This window comes from Microcaecilia unicolor, chromosome 1 (assembly GCF_901765095.1).
Source record: "Microcaecilia unicolor chromosome 1, aMicUni1.1, whole genome shotgun sequence".
In the NCBI taxonomy this organism is placed as follows: domain Eukaryota; kingdom Metazoa; phylum Chordata; class Amphibia; order Gymnophiona; family Siphonopidae; genus Microcaecilia; species Microcaecilia unicolor.
In genome coordinates, this window is record NC_044031.1 from 540638110 (window position 1) to 540659842 (window position 21733).

Here is a 21733-nt window from a genome sequence, read left to right on the forward strand (position 1 = left end):
ATGCTTAGGGTATCAGGATAAGGACTTATTTCAGTTGCCTTATTATAATGAAGGATTCAGTTTAGCCACTGAGACCTCAGATCAGACACAAGCTCATGTTTTCAGTTTCACATTTACTCCCATCTTCAACATCACCATACATTCTTCCACATTCTCACTAATGCACACCTACCTTATGGCAATCACCACTGAAAAGACCCTAAAAACATGGTACAACTACAGGATTTCATTTATTCACATCTAACGGTCTTAACAAACTCAGTGTGAACATTACCAATGAAACACTATGACTAACAAAACTAAACTAGTAATTCTAAAATGCAACAAAAACCTTCCACAAATTTGTAACAAAAAAAGGGGCAAAACAAACATTTACAGCTTGCTTTGTTTACAGAAATCTGAAGCAATTATTGACTGCAGTTCTACAGAATCCTTTTGGTTAACTACATAAACAGATGTGCATTTTTACACACCAATGCAATGTATTTTACACATTTTTATTCAGCATCTTTCCATGTACTTAGATCAAGCTTAATTTTACTTTACGTGGACCAACTGGTCTGTCATTTAGTTCTGCGACAGCAGCCATTGCTTCATTATAGTTTTCAATAGCAACTGTGGCAATGCCAGTTGGAAGCCCACCTTCATTATACCGAATTGAAACAGAATCTGGTATCACCCGATAGCCATAGAAAAAATCCAAAATTTCATTCACAGTTGTTGTAAAAGGCATATTCTTCAGCTGAATTACTGCAGGTCCACCAGAATTACCACCAGCAACACCATAATCAGGCCTAAATCTTCTTTCAGGATAGCCTTCACGCCCATTGTTTCGTGGATCAAACCTATTACTACCAAAACCCATACGAGGAGGTGGTGGACCTCTGAAATTTTTTGGAGGGCCTGTAAATTCTTCTGGACCATGTCTGAAATCACCTGGACCTCTAAATGGCTGCATTGGTGGTCCACGTGCATTGCCTGGCCGGGGAACTCGATCCATACCATAGAATGGTGGCTGATCTGGCATTCTGTCACGGTGTTCTCCCGGAAAAGCATTTATGCCAAATTCCCGTACCTGCTCCTGTGAAATTCGCTGTAATAAAACCTCAGTTCCCAAGAACCTCCGACGATTTAAGTTTTCAGCATGTGCTGCAAGCTCTTCAGTGGGAAACTTCACAAGTGCTTCTCCAAGACCAACTCCTTTATCATCATAAAGCAAGCAAATATCATCATCATTTAGAGAAAACCCTACAAAGAACTTCTGAACTTCAATTTTTGTCACATCAAAGGGGAAGTTCCTTATATACAAGTATAATCTGGGCCCCATAGGAGCATCTTGAAAACCGTTGTCTGCCATATCCTCTTCACCAGGTTGATCTCGTAGGGTAAGTTCTTTATTTCCGTTAGATTCAATTAGCTCCAACATTGCATTTACAGCGATGGGATAGATATAAACTGTACGATTGTTAAGAATCTCCTTGTGAAGACTCAAAGCAATGTGATAATCTCTCTCATTCTTAAACAGAACAAAACCATCTCTTGTTCTGTTGTTATGGTTGTCATATAAAAATTTTATTTGATTATCTGACACCTCTAAAGATTGAAAAAACAATTTTATGTCTCTCTTCTCAACACTGTAAGACAGGTTTCTTATGTGTACATACAATTCTTGACTGTGAGGTGAACGAGACCGTGGCCTTTCATTTCTTGGAGATCTTGACCGGGGCCTGTTTTTATATCGCTCTCCACTTCGCATATGAGGACCCACATCCTCTGCTACAAAACCACCACTTTCTTTCCACTGTTCTTTAGTGGCCTGTGAAAGTTCAATAAACCTCGTACCCATGTACTCTTTGTTACGTCTAAGTCCATCCAAAGCATCTTTGCGTGTAGCAAATTTAACCAAACCATCACCATTGTTACGACCAACGTTGGGACCACTTTGATGCTGTAAGAAGATAACTCCATCCACATGCAAGCCATGAAAAAATGCTCTCACTTCCTCGTCAGTTGCTGAATAAGGCATTCCGTGTAAAAACAAATAAAGGTCATCTGAATCAAATGGCTGCACCTCTCTTCTTCCTTGATTATAATATGGTTTGGGCATATCTGTATCATGTCTTATTCCACTATTAAAGCCAGCATTATGATCTGGTCTGTCTGAAGGAATATAACCAGGTTTATTCATCCCTCTTTTCATTGGTGGAACTGCATTTGAAAAATTTCCATCTCCTGTAGGACCTTGGATATTTGATCCATAATGTCTTGGTGCAGGCATTGGTTCTCTTCCTCCATGCTCATCTCTTTTCCAACGCATTTCAATGGTGCTCTGCATTTCGGACTTGCTGCTGAGCTGCAGCTGTATCCTAGACTGCTTGATAAACCCTCCTGAACGTCGCATTGCAAGTCTGGCATCATCATCTGTTGCAAATATAATAAATGCCTCCCCAAGTTCTCCACCAATTATATGAACACCTCCATTAGAAATATTCAATCCTGAAAAGAAATGGCGAATATCCGCAGATCCCGCAACAAGAGGAAGCCCCTGTAAACGGATGACTACAGCCATTCTGAGCTCAACCAACAGTAATCGCCTGCAGACAAAAAGATACATGTGATATCAAATCTTTAGTACTCATCCATCATCACATCTTAACATTTACACCTTGCTTAAAAGGATTAAGCATATGACAAGTTTATTCTAAATGGAGGAAGAGACGGTAGACATTCATTTTACCTCCTTGAACAGTCTTTAGTACAGAAACTGAATTTACCCCATCAAAAGGGAAAGGGCTTCCATTTAAATTATCACCAAGCTCTTTGTCAAAGAATGCCATGTGCAACAAGCATTCAGTGAATGGTTAGAGGCTGATCAATCAGGAAAGTCCATTTTGAAGAGTGTTGAGCACATTTTTAAATTATCCATAAAACTTGGTTTAACAACCTTTCAGAAAATAACCATATTTGCCCCAAATCATTTCATATTAAGGCAGCATAACTGTCTACAAATTAACCCATTCTGGGCATCAATGTAGCACAACAGTTTTTTTTTAGAATATTTTCTGCTTTCCTGTACTCGCAGGATTCAACCAGCAGCCGTATGAACAATGAAATGACATCTCTGCTCCATCATAACTGGTGGGCCATAAACATTTTCGTTGATATCAAGGAGCAATTAAGCTTTCAAAAGCTTACCTTGTTTGTTTGAAGACCTGATAATCCTGTAAAACCAATTTAACTGTGAAAAGAAATTGAAAATATTAATGTCAAAGCCTATATTTTCTTGTATAATGTAGCCAACACTCCAGTAAGCCAGCACCAGCAGCTACTACAAAACAAAGCAAAATAAACTCTGCAATGAACTGCAACTCCACCTATTTTTGTGCTTTTACCTGCTCTATGAGGAAAGCAAGATAATAAAATGAAATTTTGAAGAATATCTTGCAATGAAATTTTATCTGAATGAACTTTTGAACAGAATGAAACCTTGTTCTACATTTTATGTTCTTGTTGACTAGTCAACCTTTTCCCCTTCCAAGTTTTGCACTCAGATTCTTCACAAAACAAAAAACTTTCACCAATGTCAAGATTTCTGCCTATTCAAAAACGTGACAAAATCCCAATCCCTGAATGCTGCAGCAAGTTCAGGAACTATACTAGGTTAGAACTGTATGTAAAATGCTCTAAAATGTTCCAAATACTGCTAAAACAGACTTTACAAAAAATGGAGATGACATTCATTATTAAAGACCCACACAACTTCAGAGGTGGCTTTTGTCTAATGATAAAAAGATGCAAACCAAAAACTTTACACACAGTATTTGCAAAAAGTATCCCAAGATGCTTATTCAAGATGTTAGGTCCTGGCATCATGATTTAGTCCAGGTGAACATAAATATGCATAATTTTCATTTATTCATCACTTTATTCTTCCTGTAAGTCTTTTCCTTAAAAGCTGTGTTTCCTTCTATTCCTTCACCAGTGCACTGTTGCAATAGTATGAGGTCACACTGCAATGTGACTCCTTCCATAAGCAGTGAATTCTAACCCACTATTTGACTTTTTTTCTACAGACCTGACAGCTGTAAAAACCCGTATTTAAAATATTTATATCCCACATCTTAAAATCTATGCAGTTTCTATACATCAAGGAAACTGGACAGCTCAGGACAATGGTCACAGCATTATTGACGAGCTTTTCATCTAGCCAGTGATTTGTTACATTTGTACCCCACATTTTCCCACCTATTTGCAGGCTCAATGTGGCTTACATAGTACCGAGGTGGTGGAAATGAAAACGGTAACGGAATTCAAACATGCGTGGGATAAACATAAAGGAATCTTGTTCAGAAGGAATGGATCCTAAGGAGCGTAGCAGAGATTGGGTGGCAGAGCCGTGGCGGGAGGCAGGGATGGTGCTGGGCAGACTTATACAGTCTGTGCTAGAGTCAGTGGTGGGAGGCGGGGATAGTGCTGGGCAGACTTATACGGTCTGTGCCCTGAAAAGGACAGGTACAAATCAAGGTAAGGTATACACAAAAAGTAGCACATATGAGTTTATCTTGTTGGGCAGACTGGATGGACCATGCAGGTCTTTTTCTGCTGTCATCATCTACTATGAAATGGCGTTTGCCATGTTGGTTGGTAACAAATACAGGTTATATTGTTGAAGATTGTCTATTGTCCAGTACGATCATATCATAGTTCCTGTGTTGTCCTGCCTTTTTACAATATGGTGAGGAAGTTACATGTGTTTTGTATTTCGCTCATTGAATAGTGCAGATTTTTTTTTTTTTTTGGGGGGGGGGGGAGGGGGTGAGACAATGGCATCACAAACCTAATGAAAAAACTGCTGATATAACATGGATTCTCTTAACAGTCAATACCTTGGATATGAACACCTGCATTATATAGGGTCTACAATGCCTTTTGGAGAGAAGGGAAACGGCATGCGACAATCAGCGGAGTGTGCATGTGAGCACAGGCACACTCCACCTGCGAAGGACCGACATGTGCCCAAGGTAGAAGCTAAAGTCATTAATTTCAGGGAAGTTGACATGCTGGAAAGTGTGTGCTGCTGGGAATTGTGGGGTTTGTGGAAGGAGCTAACACGTGTGACTGAGAACCAGAACTATATGGTGTAGCAGAATATGGCTGTTTGTACCTAGCAAGCTGCAGTGGGACATGACCCAGCAACCATCTCTCTGTGCTCAGCTGGTTGATTAAACTATTAAGCTCTCTCTACACTGAAGTAGCTCCGTAATAAACGTTAGCTGTCCCATATAATGAGGTGTAAAATTGCGACAGAAGCAATTAGAGCCACTGGTGATGCTGCGGATACCGTGGTGGCGGGAGCTAGTATGCAATAGCTTGGCTAATATCAGTGTACAAAAAGGGAGCAGAGTTAACCTTTAGTACAGTAGTGTAATGATAACTGTTCAGTCATGCAATGAACTGCATGGCAAAGCAAGCAGTGAGATAAAAAAAATGCCTCACTGGAAACAGGGCTAAATCCACAGCCTCTAATATGATGGATGGTTTAGCCTTGAACATGTGACCTTCAGGTTGAAAGCCAGCCACTTTCCAGAATAAAACTATTTTAATGTAAACACTACACCTGGAGAAAATGCCACCATATCAGCACAGAGGGTACAGAATTACCATGGAGACCAAGAGAAACATGGGAGGAATGCACTAGCTTCAGAAATTAATTCAAAATGTAACATTTCTCCCAGAAACATGGAGGAATCAACAGCACTAAGCCTGACTAAACTGAACACTATCTGTACTACCATGCTCTGAGAAAGGTAAGAGTGAAAAACCTAGATGAGGACCTTCCCTAATCCGGATCCCTCTTTCCCTTCATGTTGCACACAAACCATAAACCACCTTGATGAGGGTACTAAGCAAAAGTAAATCCAGACAGAAATATTCTTAGTGCTCAACTGCAAGAGGGTGCACATTACTTGCCAATCTGCAGTCATTCCGTTGGGGGTTGCCACAGACCAGTCTCATGGTCCCCAGTTCTGCAGCCAATTGGGAAGCTGCGGGAGACCCAACTCCCACTGGAGTCTTCTGACAGGAAGGGGTGAGTCCCTCAGGCCTCTTCATCAGAAAGGCCGTACTCCGTAAAGGCACCAAATCTAGAGCAAAAAAAAAAAGGGGGGGGGGGGGAATCTACCCCCGCTCCCCCACAGTTTCAGAATGGCCAGCACCACACAGCGGAAAAGTTGGCGCCTGCAGGCACACACACCAAAGAAACTCCACTGCCACCTGCCAGAATGGACTGGGAAAACACTACACTCCCCGGTTTCAGGCCGCCCAGAGGCATCCAGTGGTACATAGGTTGGCAGGCCTATGCAGAACAGTGGGAACAAATGCCCGATGCTGCTCCCCGGTTCCCACACTGGGAGCTGCACTGAAAAGACGCCACCAGCACCATCATAAAAATACTCATCCCCCTTCATGAATTTGCTACCAGAGGCAAGTTTGATCTCCTCACATCACAGCCAAGTCTATAAACCGGCATGAACCCGCTGCGCTAAGATGAGCAGGGTGAGATATAATAAGAGGCAGGAGAGGGAGCTGGAGCAATCTCAGTCAAGGTACCTCAAGGTAGACTAGGAGACCGATTTGGGGAGGAAGGGAAGAACATGGCACCACCAGGAGTAAATGTAGACCCTAAGCCTGGGCCACCTCAAACAAAAACTTTAACAGACCTGGGGGACCAGACCAGGAGTTTAGCAATCCAGTGCTGCACGGTTATGACCATTCACCTGCTATATACAGAGAATACTGAGATTAAGGTGGCTGCACATGACCATACAGTAAACCTCAAGTTCTCTAGCTCCACCTGCTGGCAAAGGGACATAACCCACAAGTCTCTGGATTGATCTGTGGGACACTATGGAAGATGGACTTAATTCTAGATCATGAAATACATAGAATGCAACCAATATTCTTCAATCCAGTTAAGCACCAATACATCTATATAATCCAAATTCCTAGAGCAAAATTTGGGGACAGCTGCCTACAACTAAAAAGTCATTTAAATATAATTTTCAGCAGGAAAACTTAGTATGAAGACTTCAAAGTTCTTGGAGCTGACCAAACTATTGCCAAGACCTCATTTCTAATTAAAAGCACAATTTTTAAAGGTCAGAATATGACAACTGGGATTACTACTTTAGAAACTACTGGCACAAATGAAGACATTATTAAAATGATACATGATGCACTCTCCAACAAGAGGTCTAGGGAATATGTGAACAAATGAGTCGGGGGATTAAAAAAAACAACAATGGTTTGCACCAATATACACAAGTGGGGAAAGCAAGCAATTTATGTAATTCTTTCCAACCCCGCCACGCACATCTGTCCGCCTCACTGACAAAGGAAACAGGGCAGATAGAGGTAATTTTAGAAGTAGGAATTGATGGGTAATTTTGTGGGGCATGGGTACGTGGATTTAATTTCAAGGATAGTAGTTTGAGTATGAGTAACTGGAGGGTATCTGTGTTTGGAGGGGGGAGCAGAGAACAGGAAGTTTCACTGTATGTAAGTTTCTATGTAGCAGAAGCTGGATCTTCAGAAATGCAATAAGCCATTTCTATTGGCAAGATGGGGGAAGGGAAGTATTTCTCAGATATCCTCACAGTCCAAATCTGATCCATTTTTGAACTCTGGCTCTTTTGTTTCATCAGTTTCTCACATGAAAAATCTGTCTTGTTCCATTAGACTTTCAGGGAGTTATTTTGCCACCTGACATTCCCAGACCCTAACAACTCTTTTCAACTCCGAATGGGTTGAAACGAATTCTTTAAAAAGATAGTGGTTCAGAATTTACTGCAGACACAGCTCATATGGCAATATTCCCTGCACTATGATGACAACACCAGTAAAGGTCAGAAGAGAAAAATGGCTTCAAGTCCAAAACCTTGCAAGAAAATAAAGTGACCAACTAGAGATCTTGTACTTTTTTGCACTGCATTGCCTGAATTTTTTTTAGAACCAGAGAAAAATTTCCCCTGCATGATTTGGTTGCCTTACGTGAATCTGCATCTCTCTCTCAAGTATTCTTTAAAACACAGAAATCAATTACCTATCACAGTGATGGGCGACATCCGATGTCAACATGGAACATGTTTCCAAACCATTCTAGTAATCAAAAGATCCCCCTAGGCATGTGTGGCAGTTTGTGTCCCTAAAGCATACCTGATATCTCAAGCTAATAAACTTAAGAAGGAAAAGATGGATAGTGCATATAAGCAGCTATGTCCCAATGTTCAGAGAACACCTGTAAACACAGCCATTCAGATGGAAATCACATTTCCTTCAAAAAACAAGATACATTGAAGAACAAAATACACTCCCACCCAAGGTATACAACGTTTAGGAGAAAACAAAAAGAGGCATAACTCAGCTCAACAAACTGACTGCTTCCTAACAGAAAAGATCCTGTTCCTTCCTAGCTGCCCAAGAAACATATACCCACCTGAATGTCTGTCAAGACTAGGATATATTGACTGCCAACTATATTTGAAAGTCTTTAGAACAGTGTATGGCCCTTATATCATGTGCTGGACAAGTTGTTTTGTACCTATTACCAATGTAGTATTGGAAAATATGTTGGGCAGGTTTGCATAAAATAGTAGTAGGGTAGACCCATGTCTTGTCTGGCTGCTGAAATGGCTAAGGAGCTGGGTTTTATAAAAAACTATGATTACTAGCCCTTTAAAGACAGTGGTAGTTCCTACTCCACGGAACCAGGCTCTGCTAGGTCTATAAGTACTCAAATCATTCAAAAATTGTGACAGTGGTTTTGGAATTGACCTATTTCAAATATGTCAATGGTATCTAAAATGGTGAAGATTTGTTACTTCTCAGCTACAGATTATCTGGAGAAGTGCAGGGTTTGGATATGGAGCAATTGGCATTTTGTCCCACCTACAGTACAGAAACTGTGTTGACTTTTATTGGAGAACCTGTGTAGATGACTATCAGAAAGATACAGGCTTTTTGATCCTGTTGGACCTTACACAACCACTTTTGACACAATAGATCACGGTAGGCTATTTTACGAGGATAAAGAGGTGTGAGGGGGTTGGCAATGCAGTGGCTGAACACCTTTTTTTTACTGGAGGTCATTTAAAAGTTTGGGTGGAAAATGGGGAGTTGCAGATATTTCTGTGACTAGAAAGGGTGCCTCGGGGATTCCCCACTCTTACCTTTAATGTATATATTCACTTGCTGGTGAGGGTGATTAGGTCCCCTGGGTTTGATCCTTATATGTATGTGGATGATGGGGATTATGTGCAGTTTATGCCCTACTCTGGATCTGTTCAGGCTATTAAGAACCAATTGGAGCAGGGACTGTCCATAATTGGTATGTAACTATTTTTTTAAGTGAGCATTTGCTAAGAGATCTTATGGAAAGGTCATTCTATTCCACCTGGGAAGCCACCTAGCTATGGTTACTTGTTCGGACATTCCTGTGAAAATCATGAAGGTGAGGACACTGGGGGTCCTTCTTTCCTCCCTGGAGACCCAGATTGATAGTGTGGTGAGCAGGGCATGGGCTAAGTCGAGAATGCTGCTGCAATAACACCTATATTTCCCAGGATTTTCATAAGTGGTCTAGGCGACTGTGTCGAGTCACCTGGATTATTGTAATGCTTTGTATCTGGGTCTGTCCAGGTTTACATACAAGTTATGGGAAAGGACAATGCATTTCCTCCCTTTACTCTAAAATTTTCATTAGTTACCAGTGGCATCTAGAATTCTTTTTAAAGTTTTGAGTTTGGTGTTTAAAGTCATCCCCATATTTGAAAAAAACAACTTGAGACCATTTTGCACTAAAGATGTACATGATTTGCAAATTCCATAGTCTACGGATTTTACATTAAGGACTCAAGCAGTGTTTTTCAGGTGCTGTACCAGTTCTTTGGAATAAGCTTCCAGTGGAATTGAAGAGTGCCTGATTAAATGACCAACAACTGAAAACTTGGCCTTATGCAGAATATTTTGGGTCTTTTGAATCTTGATTGAGCAGGGGAGGGGTTTACATTTTTAATGCTGATATTCTGTGCATTTAACATTATATATTGTTACTCTCCTAGAGTTGTTTTTGGTGACTTGCACCTGCTTGTTTAATGTTTTAATTTAAGATGTGCGAGGGAGTGGATGGTATAGTGAAGCGCAATCCCCAACGATGCAGTTCAGCAGGTGCTAGTCTGTCAAGATTGAAGCTGAGTCAGAGGGGCGAGGATCAAACCAGGCTGCAGTTAAATGCCTCGAGGTTGAATAGATCACACAGGCCCCTTAGGCAGGAGGTCTCTTGCACTGGCAGAGGGTAGAGAACACCAAGGGTATGGCAAGTAGGACTTCAGTACACGGGAAGAGCCTGGGTAAGAAGAGTGCTTTAGCAAAGAGTACTACCCTGTGACAAAGCAGAAGAGGATTGAGGTAGGACAAGTTTGTCTTACAACCCAGTAGATGTGACTTGGAAGTCAGGGCCAAGCGGTGCCCAGTGTGGGCATGAAAACTGGAATCATGGGAATTCTAGGAAAATACAAAAAGGTTGGGTTGCCTGGTGGAGGGGTGACCAAGTGTGTACCATGGGCATATAGGAGCAGGCCACAGGAAAGAAAGCACCTGTGACTATAAGTGACTTTGTATGTTTACCTCAGACCTGAAGAGCGAACAGATTACAGATTTCTCTGCATGTACATAATTTTCCTCTCATCTTTAACTACAATGTGAATGTGTTTACTGAGGGCCCAGACCTGTCCACATAGTCACAATACCACAAAAGAGTTTTCTCCTGGAGGGACAGACTCTGGGTGTGCAGCACTAGAAAGCTTGAGTCAACGCAGTATTTTGACACCCATGAGTGGCTTGGTTTCATTGGGACTCATTTATTAAGTGTATTATATGGAAACTTGCTATGGGAACTGCACAACTCCTGAAACCATAGACACAATATAGTCTGGACTGATGTCTGCTTATTCCATCACACTTCCGCCACGTAAGTTTATTAGCTTGTGATTCTATTGGCAGGCAAAAAAACCCCAAACATGGTCAGAATCATGTCAGAGACTTATAATTTCCAGAAACCTCAGGCTGAAACTAGACTCAAAAACCAATAAAACCTAACAATTCTTGCACCTGAATGGTGTCATCCACGGACTTGCTCACCTTTGCACAAAAAATGCCCTCAATTAGCCGAATCATCCATTTTTAGTATACTAAGCATACACAATGTGATGGTTAGAATCTTACCAACTGCACTTCCATGAAGACACTTTGTTAGCTATACATTCAAGTTACAAGTCAAACTAAATTGCAACATAAATCCAAGCAGAGTATGTATTGATAGGAAACTTCAGTATCTGAAAAACATGTTACTGTTACAATATTAAAATTTGCAAAGATATAGAACCAGTGGCATAACTGAACAGCTGACAAGTTCTTCCTCTCAAGCAACAAATGAAAAAGCCATCAAGTGCATCCTGCATTCATTAGTAACCCAGTACAACCTGGAAACCAGCATCTCTCAAACAGGGGGACGTACATGTCGAATCATCCAAGTAAACCAGGAATACACCTGCATCACCCAAACATCTTGTAAATATCCACAAACCTGATAGGAGGCCAAAAGGCACTATACAGTACTGCAGCTAAATCTCCACAACTTATCTTCATGTAGAAAGAAGTCTACTGTAGGCTTACTACACATGCAAAGAACTTAGCCAGGCATCTTGATTAAAAAAAAAAAAAAGGTAAGTGTCCAGGCCTTTAGGTCTAAGACAGAACAGATTCCACCAGTTTTGGGTTTTTTTTAGAAACAGAAGAAAATGACCCACACACTTTCCTGCAGTGCAGCAGTTTCAACTAGTATGACATACAATAACGTGGTCTCCAATTTCAGTATTTCTTAGCACGTATCAAGAGTCAATGCTCTTTGGTGGGAAGGACCAAACTAACAAATGTTATACTGCAGCAATCCTGCCTTTTTCAAATGGCTGCATGAACATCACACTTAGATGTCCACCCTTTTACTAAAGGAGAGTATGGAGTTTCCCCACACCACTTCAAAACTTCCTGGTAGAAAGGATGGCCTAATACTACCACTAACATTTTGGAAACATCCAAGCATTAAGGAAGTCAAACAAAGGTAACATAGGCTCTTCCCCAACTTGTAGTTCATGGGAACATAATCTGAGGTATTGTCTTCTGGTGGAAGCTTTAGCCTCATCTATATAGAGGAAACATTTGAACAGAGTTCATATGACAATTCATGTATCATGAGTCAGAGGGGAGATGTTTTGATTATGAGCCACTATATAAACTAAGAGGACTTCTGAGCATACCATTCCTAGAGTAAACTACGTTTCAACACCCAACATTTCTCAAAGCATTAGTGAGATTCTGACGAGGCTTCTCTAAGACCACATGGCTATAGCTTGGTTCCAACCGCAAACCTTAGAATCTCATGCCCTGTGGTAAAACAAACATACTCAGCTATACAGGTGAGGCAGCAGTTACTGGGATCACCGGATACTCCAAGTGAGTTCAAATCTGCCAATGCATGCAGTCCAGCAGTCAGGGGCTTAACCATGGCTTCCTCTGAAAATTTCTAGGAGCGGGACTTCAATCTGAAGCAGACAGGATCAACAGAACTAACCTTTGGTAGGTCACTAGGTGACCCAGAAGCTCAAAGCTGAGTCTCCAGAGACCCATAACTGGATCAAGCTGTTCAATACGCAAATGGAATGCAGTTTTTCTTCAGGCGTATCTGCTTTGGGAGTGTGCTACAAAGTGAGCAAAGGGCCCTGAAGTAGTCTTCAAAAGCAGATTCAAAGATAGATGGGATGGGGATAAGATGTTGTCTTAGGTGGGCAAACAGAGCATAGATTAGCATGTCCTTCGATACAAGACCGAATGGTTGACTTGACAGTGTGATCCCGATCTAGTTTTAATTCCCCAGTTCATGCTGGGACTCATTCCAGACTAGGAACAATGAATTCCAGCACAAAAAGGATGTGAAAAAGCAGAAATAGGTTTTTTTTTTTTTTGCCAAAGTGCAAGCCGGTAAATACCATACGTGGAGTTTTTCTAAACTCAGTGTGTTCTGGAACTGGTAGCCCTACTTTTGATAACCTGCTATTCTAATCTCAGGGTGGCACACACCCTATGCACTGGTCACCATGAAAGCTAAGATAGAGAGGAATGAAGGTCTCTCGCTCCAACTGCATAGACATGAGGGACTCGTTTTTCCTGCCCCAAGGCAAGTTAAGCTAGCCTTCTCGATAAGCCTTCAAAACGGTTTTCTTCAACTTCACCTGAACACTCAGTGTAAACTACTGGAATAGTTTCTGTCTCATTCAGGAGTGAAAGTCAGTCTAGACATTTGATCCACCAAAAATCAGTGTGGCTCCACGATACTTGTCCATTGTCACCACCTTCAGCACTACTTGGTGGAGCTGGATCAATTCTTCCATACGAGACAGATTAAAGGATCTTGGTAACATCTCTGAACAAATGCTGCTAGGGGCACATTATCCTTGCCAGGCACATAGAAAAGTCTTAAAAAGTATTTATGATCTGTAGCTAATGTCTGTGTTTATGGCATGTGATAAGACTGTCTTAAAACAGCCACAAGGCAGTTCACAAAATCATAAAAAAAAGAAAAATTCATTAAAAAAATTATATATAGTAACAGGAGAAACATACCTTGGAACTCCTGGCTCTCTAATGTTATTTGGAAACCAGACAAAACCAAAATGAAAGACAAAGTATAAAGCCTGAACAGAAATAAAAGGGATACTAGCAGGAAGGCTGGTCAGAAACACTGGAAAAACTATGGTCCCCAACAGCAGCGCTAGGAAATAATGAAAATTAACAAAAAAAAAATCCTGTCAAATCCAGTAAAGCATATTTGTGTCCAGAAGACAAAATAAAAAAATCTTGTGCAACAGTAAGAAAAAAAACATCACTGATGTTAGCACCGACAGAAAACAAAACAAAACATAGCAAGTCTCAGTCATCCGCTGAGAGCAAAGGATATGGCTAAACAGCCACACATGCCCAGAGAAACCTTGGGGGGGGTCGCTAAAACCTCTATAAATGTCTTCAGATGACACTCATCAGTGATTGGGTGGTTCACACCATTCCTTCCCTATCCCATTCTCTCCTTTCAAGAAGCCCCAAAGCAACAATTCATTAGGTACAATTCTGGTAGCAGCTCTTTGGCATTAGCCACAGATCAGCACCCTGGTTCAAGGTGCAGCTACTAGGCAATTTCGTGCACAGGATTTTTCCAACCCTGAATAGTTTTACATTGACTAGAGCATTTGATATCTTGAAGGCCATGTTAAGACTCATGCAGGTTTGGGGAGTCTCCCTCTTGACACATTTTGCATATATAAAGCAATTGGTGCATCTCTTTGCCCCCTTGAGATTATTATTGTACTTTTTTAAAATCAAATTCTCTCTTTTTTTTTTTTATATAGAATGTACAGTCTCCATTTGCACTTAAAATTCATGACATGAGTCTGTGTGTCCATCGGAGGCTAAAAAGGTACTACTCTACTCCATCTAACTTAACAAAACATTTTCTGGTACTGGCACACCAGAAGTTTAAAAAATTAAAAATGGAAATGTTTCTTTTCATTAATGCTTACATTGCAACAAAAAGTAAAGGCAACTAAATTCCTGTGGTTCCAACTAGAATGAGCTATAAAATTATATCCAGCCACAGAGAAGAAAATACCTCAGTTACAAAGTATCCAATACCAGATCCTTCATTTAATGCTAGAAAACCATTTCATGAGCAACCCAGAACTGGTCTGTTAGACCAGATAAACTCAGCCCAACATCTAAGAATGTTTTATTATCCGCTTCCAAATAAAAGGCCAGAGTACAAAATCTCTAGTTTTGCAAGTGATTCCCTAACACTAAGGGGGTGGGGTGGGGGGTAAAAAAACCTTGTAGTTTCCTACAGATTCCATTTATATAAAAAGATCTGATAAAATTTGCAGTTTACTGAAGCAAATTTGCTTTCTATGTAACTCTCTGGTCTTGTTAGAAAGTGATCTCATATTCAAAAAAAATTTTCACTACAGCATGGCTTATGGAGTAGGATTACTGTACAGCAGGCCCAAAATGATGAAGAACGTACTTAATCTTTGGGTACTTATTTATCTAGCAAGACGCTAGCTTCTATTTAAATATGATGACCAATGAGATGCCATGATAAAAAGCCATATTTCTTGTAGAGGAGACCTTCAAATCTTGCATCCATTTTATTTCCAAAACGTAGCTGCTGCTCTCTGAAGGAACTTCTGCTCTCTTGAACCCCTGCATGCCTCATCTTAATTCAGATTCTTAGGATTTTATTAAGCATACACAATGTGATGGTTAGAACCTTACCAACTGCACTTCCGTGAAGACACTGTTAGCTATCAATTTTTCAAGTTACAATTCAAATTAAATTGTAACATGAATCCAAGCCGAAGATGTATTTATAGGAAAGTTCAGTATCTGAAAAACATAATATATATGTTACCATGACAATATTAAATTTGCCAAGAAATAAAAAAAATATCAATGTAAAACAAAGGCATATCTAAACAGCTGACAGTTCTTCCTCAAGGAACAACTGAAAAAGCCATAACACTGAAAAGCCACCAAGTGCATCTTGCATTCATTAGTAACCCAATACAACCTGGAAACCAGCATCTCTCAAACAGAGGGATGTAAGTGCTGAACAAACAGTACCAGAGAATACTAAGGGCCAGGTCAGCTTTTTCTGGAACACATCTTTTCTCACAGGCATGTAAGATCTGAACATAAAGCATAAAAGCTTTCACTCAATTTCTAGATTCTACAGTTGTAAATAGAAATACAAAACGATATTCCAAAGGATCATTCCCATATGCACAATGTTGTCTTACAAAATGTCAATTTTGGGGGGAAAAAAGTGCCTAATAATCTGGGGATACCATAACTTCCTACTTTTATCATCTGCAAACCCAAATAGGAACGGCATCAAATATGTATTTTATCAATACAAGTGGTTTCACACTGACTAGGGAAAAAGCAGTTCCATGCAGAATAGAAGGCATATGAACCTCCAAACAGCTAACATGCTCTAAACATTTGGGGTTGATAGGATAACTTTTCAAAATTATTTTCCCTTTTGGGGGGGGGGGGGCGGTTATGACATGTTGATTTCAGAAGCCGCCTTCTCTTCAGATGGTAGGCTAAAAACAAGTACTGTCATAAGCTTATTTTATAAAGCTAACAAAATATGGACAATGCAACCATTATTAATTTCTGTAACTATAAATCAACATTCATTACAGGGCTGTATCACTGAAGTCTGATAGGTTTAAATACCAAATGGAGTAGATTCATTGATTCACTTGTATAGTAACAGTAAATGACTGCAGAGAAAGACCAAAATGGCCCATCCAATCTAAACAGCAGCAGTTTGGGTAGATCAACACACAAATTCTCATATGGAACCCAACAGGGAGACCCTTCCCTATCTCACGTCCCTCACCTATTAAAATAGTTCCACTGCCTTTAAGGTGGCAACTTTAAGAATCAGTCAACTGCAATAAAAATGCATCCATTAAAAAAATCCATATAACAATTACAAAAGTATACAAAGGAAAATAGATTAGCAACCACTTTCCTTCAGTGGCCTAGCCTAACTGTTTTCAGGATACCGATAATAAATGTGCATGAGATTTGCACACAATGAAAATAGTGCATGCATATTTATTGTGGGTATCCTGTATTGAGTGCAAGCCAAGGACTACTACTAATCCTTTATTTGAGAACCACAGCTCCAGCCCCTCAGCAATTTGCTGTCCCTCTTCCCAATGCCTCTTAATGTATTCCTAGAGTACCTCTTAAGCTGGTTTTCAGAATATTCACAATAATAAATTTCAATATAAAATATATATAAAATAGATCTAAAATATAATGAAAACAGATTCTGAAAGCATATGTACTGTATCTATTTGTATTTTAGTTACTAGACATTTATGGTGCTAAATACAGACAGACTCACTGCTCACAAGAGCCCATAATCTATTCAAAAACAAGAGGCTGGATCCATTCCATTCTTTGAAGGGGGAGGGGACCACCTCACTACCCACAAATATTCCTTCACACCAGTGCTTCTCAACCCACTTTCTGGGCACACTTAGCTGGTCAGGTTTCAGAATCTCCACAATGAATACGCATGAGAGAGATTTGCATACCATGGCGGTAGTGCATACAAGTTTATTTCATGCATGTTCACTGTGGCTATCTTGAAAACCCGACTGGCTGGATGTGCCCCCGAGGGCTAGACCAAGGAACACTGCTTTAGACAATGCTTACGTTAAGAAACTAAAATTAACTTTAAAAAAATACATTTGTCACACAATACTTAATTACATAAGGAAACAAGGCACCAAACTAGAGACTTTTAATATACGCAAGAGTATAAAAAGACCAAACCCAGTCTATTGAAAGCATCCTCTCTTATAGGAACGTTAAAACATATAATAAAGTAGCCTAGATCTGCATCCTAATAAATCACAATCTTCACTGTCTCTTAAAACTAAGTCCAAATAGATTCTTACATGTTGCAATCAGAAAAAAACATTAATTTTCCAGCATATTACTTAATATGTTAGTCGTGATGGAAGTAAAACCCGGCTGGCTCAATTGAAAGCAATGGAAGTAAAACCCGGCTGGCTCAATCCGTCCTCCTTTTTCTGGTGCCATATGGTAACCCTACATATCCATACCGTTAGCCCTAAGCATGTCCCCCTCTGAAAAAAAATTGGATATGTGTAATGCTAATTTTTCTCCGAGACACAAAGCATTGAAATATTGACCTCAGCCGATCTAAAATACAGACAGGCTTTTAACCAAAATTATACTAACAGAAAGAAAACAAAATGCCTGTTCTTGAACAATTAAACGTTATAAAGTTATATGCTAAAACAACAACAAAACAAACAAAAAAAAAGTTCAAATCGGCCTGATAACGATTCATACAGACAAATCCCAGGTCAGGCATTAACATCTCATTACTTACTACTCCCACAGCAGAAGGCCCAGTCTCACAGATATAGCAATTCCTCTATAAAAACCCGTTTAAAATCAGTTGTCTGTAAAACAATCACGAAGGACAGAACTCGAGTGAAGGTTTTTAAATGTGTGAAAATTAAATCCTTCTTTCCTAGCAACCCTGGCTATCACTACAAAATGACACCACCACATATAACTCAAAGCATAGTATCACCGAATGGCCAACCAACAATAAAACGCAGAAGACCCTGCCTATTCCACTGCTGTACCAAAAGCCCGATGTTTTTGCCTTTCCTTGTTGCATCTCAAAATTGCGATAATTCTTTCGTTAAAACACAAGCAAAAAAAAAAAGTGGAACTTATTACAGCCTGCGAACGGAAACATCTGCAACATTGCGAACCATCATAACTTTCCCGCCGCCCGTACTACAATTACCCTGAGAGAACACAAAAGGAGAATATGGAGTCCCAAAGACGGGCCCACGTTCCTCTTCATGCATTTAGCCCACACCCAGGGTTGCACTCCATCGACGAAAACCATCTTCATCTACCTCTCCTCCTACTTCTCTTCCCACAAAAACGTACAAAGCCAGGCGCTACCAATAAAATAAAAAGTGAGAAGAACCTCTAGGGAAAGCCTCACATACTGATTACAGAAAATACTCCGTCCTCACTCACACACGCCGCTCAAACCTGCATCAAAATGGCGCTCACGCCCGACTAAGCGAGGAAGTCAAGACGTAATGTCCGGGACTGCGCTTGCGCCCGAGCCATTTCGCGCCACTGATTGCCACATCTCTGTGACGCAGCGGCAGGGCCAAGTTCGCCAACGACCAAACGTAGAATGGTTGCTGCGTGTAACAGCCATTTTGTTGCTTGTGACAGAGTTGCAACTTTACCTCCCCCCCCCCGTTTACGGTGCGGTAATGCCGATATAGACAGTCGTCATTGCCGCGCGGCTTTGTGAACAGGGAAGTTAGTTTAAAATTACCCAGTTCCAAGAGAAAGATTTTTGGTGAATTTAAAATTGCATCCTAAAGAAATACTCACTGATATCAGCGCGGTATAGCCGGCCCCCCACTCCCACAATGCATCAGATTGAGGTTTTTCAGAAATCCAGGACTCCTGGAACTGGGTAACGTGGACATTCTGTGGTAAAGGATTCTCTTACTTTAACGGAAAAATTAAATGCCCATAGTAGGCAGAACAAAGAGGCTAGCAGCAACATAGACTAATTAATTTTGTGAGGCTTAAACTTTTGAGGACACAATTCTGAACCCTGATAGTTTGTGCCTCAATAAGGGGCCCTTTTACTAAAGGGTTGGTGTGCAGCAACCCTACTGCCACACACCAATCTGGAACTACTACCGGGATACCTCAGGAGCACGGCAGTAGTTCCTATCTCAGCACGCGCTATTTCTGGCACTTCAAACATATTTCTATTGTAGCGCCAGTGCTTACCAGGCGGTATTACCTTAGCATGGGAGCCCTTACTGTCACCCAGGGGCGTAGCCAGACTTCGGTGGGAGGGGGGTGCAGAGCCCGAGGTGAGGGGGCACATTTTAGGCCCCCCCCCCCGGCACCGCTGATCCCCCCTGCCATTGCCGACCCACCACCACTTTTCACGACCTCCCACCCTCTCGACCCCCCTCCCGCCGCGAACCCTCCCCCACCATCGCCTACCTTCGGTTTTGCTGGCAGGGGACCCCAATCCCCGCCAGCCGACTCTTCATCCTGCAGTCAAAAAAGTCTTCGTGCAGGACGTCAGCAAGCAACAGAACGAAGACTTTTTTGACTGCAGGATGAAGAGTCGGCTGGCGGGGTTTGGGGTCCCCTGCCAGCAAAACCAAAGGTAGGTAGGCGTCAGTAGGGGGGGACGGGGTCGAGAGGGGTCGTCAGGAGGGGGGTCCAGGACCCCTCAGGCCACTGCTGTCACCTAAATGGGTGGTAAGTGTGCCCCCCCTCAAAAAAAATGGCAGCGTGGCAAGTGAGTCACTTACTGCATGGCCATTTCTTTTCCAGCAAAAAAGACAGCCTTTACCCACTGCAGTAAAAGGGAGCCTCAGCGCATGTCAAAAACGCGCTGACGCTAGCGCAGGCCCCCTTTTACCACAGCTTGGTAAAAGGGCCCCTAAATTACTTAGGTTATCTGGTACCACCAGCTTCTGTCATTTTTCTTAAAGTAGCTCTGAGGTCCATGGGGATAAATACATTAAGGGCAATCCTATAAACTGGCATCTAAAGATAGGCTCCAATTGGGTGCATAATATATAGAATAATAATTGCATCCTGCACACATGATTAGCCCCATGAATTGACATTTATTAGCATAACTGCTAAGTGTCATTTTATAACATAGTAACAATTTAGTGTGTAAGTTCAAGGAGGCATGCATGGATGAAGAATGGGAGGGTCATGGGTGTTTCTCTGAGGTGCGAGCATAACTTTTAGAATGCTATAAGTTATGTGCACTACAGGGCACCCTTAGGTGCTAACAATTATAACTGTCATTGATAGCGTAATTAACGGCATTTAATTTTAGACACACCAATGCTGACTTACACATATTCTATAATGGAATCTTGCCAAGATGCTGTTATATAATGGGTGCTAAGGGGCCCTTTTACTAAGCTGCAGTAAAAGGGGCCCTGTGTTAGCAGCGGAGTCAATTTTTGCCACACGCCAGGGCCCCTTTTACTGCTGTGGGTAAAAAAGCCAAAACAAGAAATGGCCTTGTAAGTAAGTTCACACCTGCCACACGGACATCTCAGGGAAGCACTTACTGCCACCAGTTCAGGTGGCAGTAAGGCCTTCCATGTTAACCCGTGGTAGCCAGGCCGCACAATGCACTGCCCAATTACCCCCCAAAAACCCTGCACTAGAATACCAGGTCTGATTTTCTGTAGTGCCAGAAATGGCGCACACTTGGGCCAGCAGTAGTTCCAGGTTGCTGTTACCGCACAGCAACCCTTTAGTAAAAGGGCCCCTAAGTGCATAGCATTATAGAATTACCATCTATGTCTCTGAAAGTAATTATAGTTATATACTTGAAAGGTATTAGTATAGAAACAAATCTTTTCCAGATAAGGAGAATGGTAAAACTAGAGGACATGAATTGAGGTTGTGGAGTGGTACACTTAGGAGTAATATCAGGAATTTTTTTTCACAGAGAGGGTGGTCGATGCCTGGAATGCCCTCCTGAGGGAGGTGGTACAGACAAAAACGATGACGAAATTAAAAAAGGTGTGGGATGAAGACAGACAATATTAACAATATACCAAAAAAGTAGTGAAGAAAATATCTATAACATCAAACCAAACTCCATTAGAGAAATGTTGAACACAACTAGCTTAATTCAAATATTGTGTGAAAATATTTAAGGAAGGGACCTGTTGAGTAAGACTTGAGGAAAGAAAATTAGCAGGCTGTGCTAGCTGACTTAACTGCATCCTCTGGCAACAAATTCCACAACTTATGTGTTCAGATAAAAAGCATTGTTGCTTACATGTAACACATGGGCATAGTTTGTTTCATTTGAGGGGGGGGCAAAGGGTGGGGTGTAGCACTTTAGCATATTAATTTGCATACATACATCTCATACATATTATGGTTATCCCCCTCCCCCCCACAAAAAAAT

General features: G+C 41.1%; 1 protein-coding gene across 8 annotated transcripts; it reads right to left on the reverse strand.

Annotated features, from left to right (window-relative positions):
- Positions 1-206: 206 nt before the first annotated feature.
- On the reverse strand, positions 207-18815 carry LOC115478890 (RNA-binding protein 12B-like). 8 transcript variants are annotated; one of them, XM_030216547.1, is made up of 4 exons: positions 18775-18815; positions 15433-15543; positions 3196-3238; positions 207-2594 (listed from the first exon to the last, which is right to left on the reverse strand). In XM_030216547.1, exon 4 carries the CDS (start codon positions 2567-2569, stop codon positions 521-523), a length of 2049 nt encoding a protein of 682 aa, XP_030072407.1. In that variant the 5' UTR covers positions 2570-2594; positions 3196-3238; positions 15433-15543; positions 18775-18815; the 3' UTR covers positions 207-520. The 8 variants fall into 8 exon arrangements, with proteins under 8 accessions (XP_030072407.1, XP_030072399.1, XP_030072421.1 ...); XM_030216539.1 differs by having other exon boundaries at positions 18744-18806; XM_030216561.1 differs by lacking the exon at positions 18775-18815 and adding an exon at positions 18722-18769.
- Positions 18816-21733: the final 2918 nt, after the last annotated feature.

Excerpts from the sequence above, each read along its gene's own strand:
- LOC115478890 (XM_030216547.1), bottom strand. The coding sequence starts at position 2,569 with ATGGCTGTAGTCATCCGTTTACAGGGGCTTCCTCTTGTTGCGGGATCT.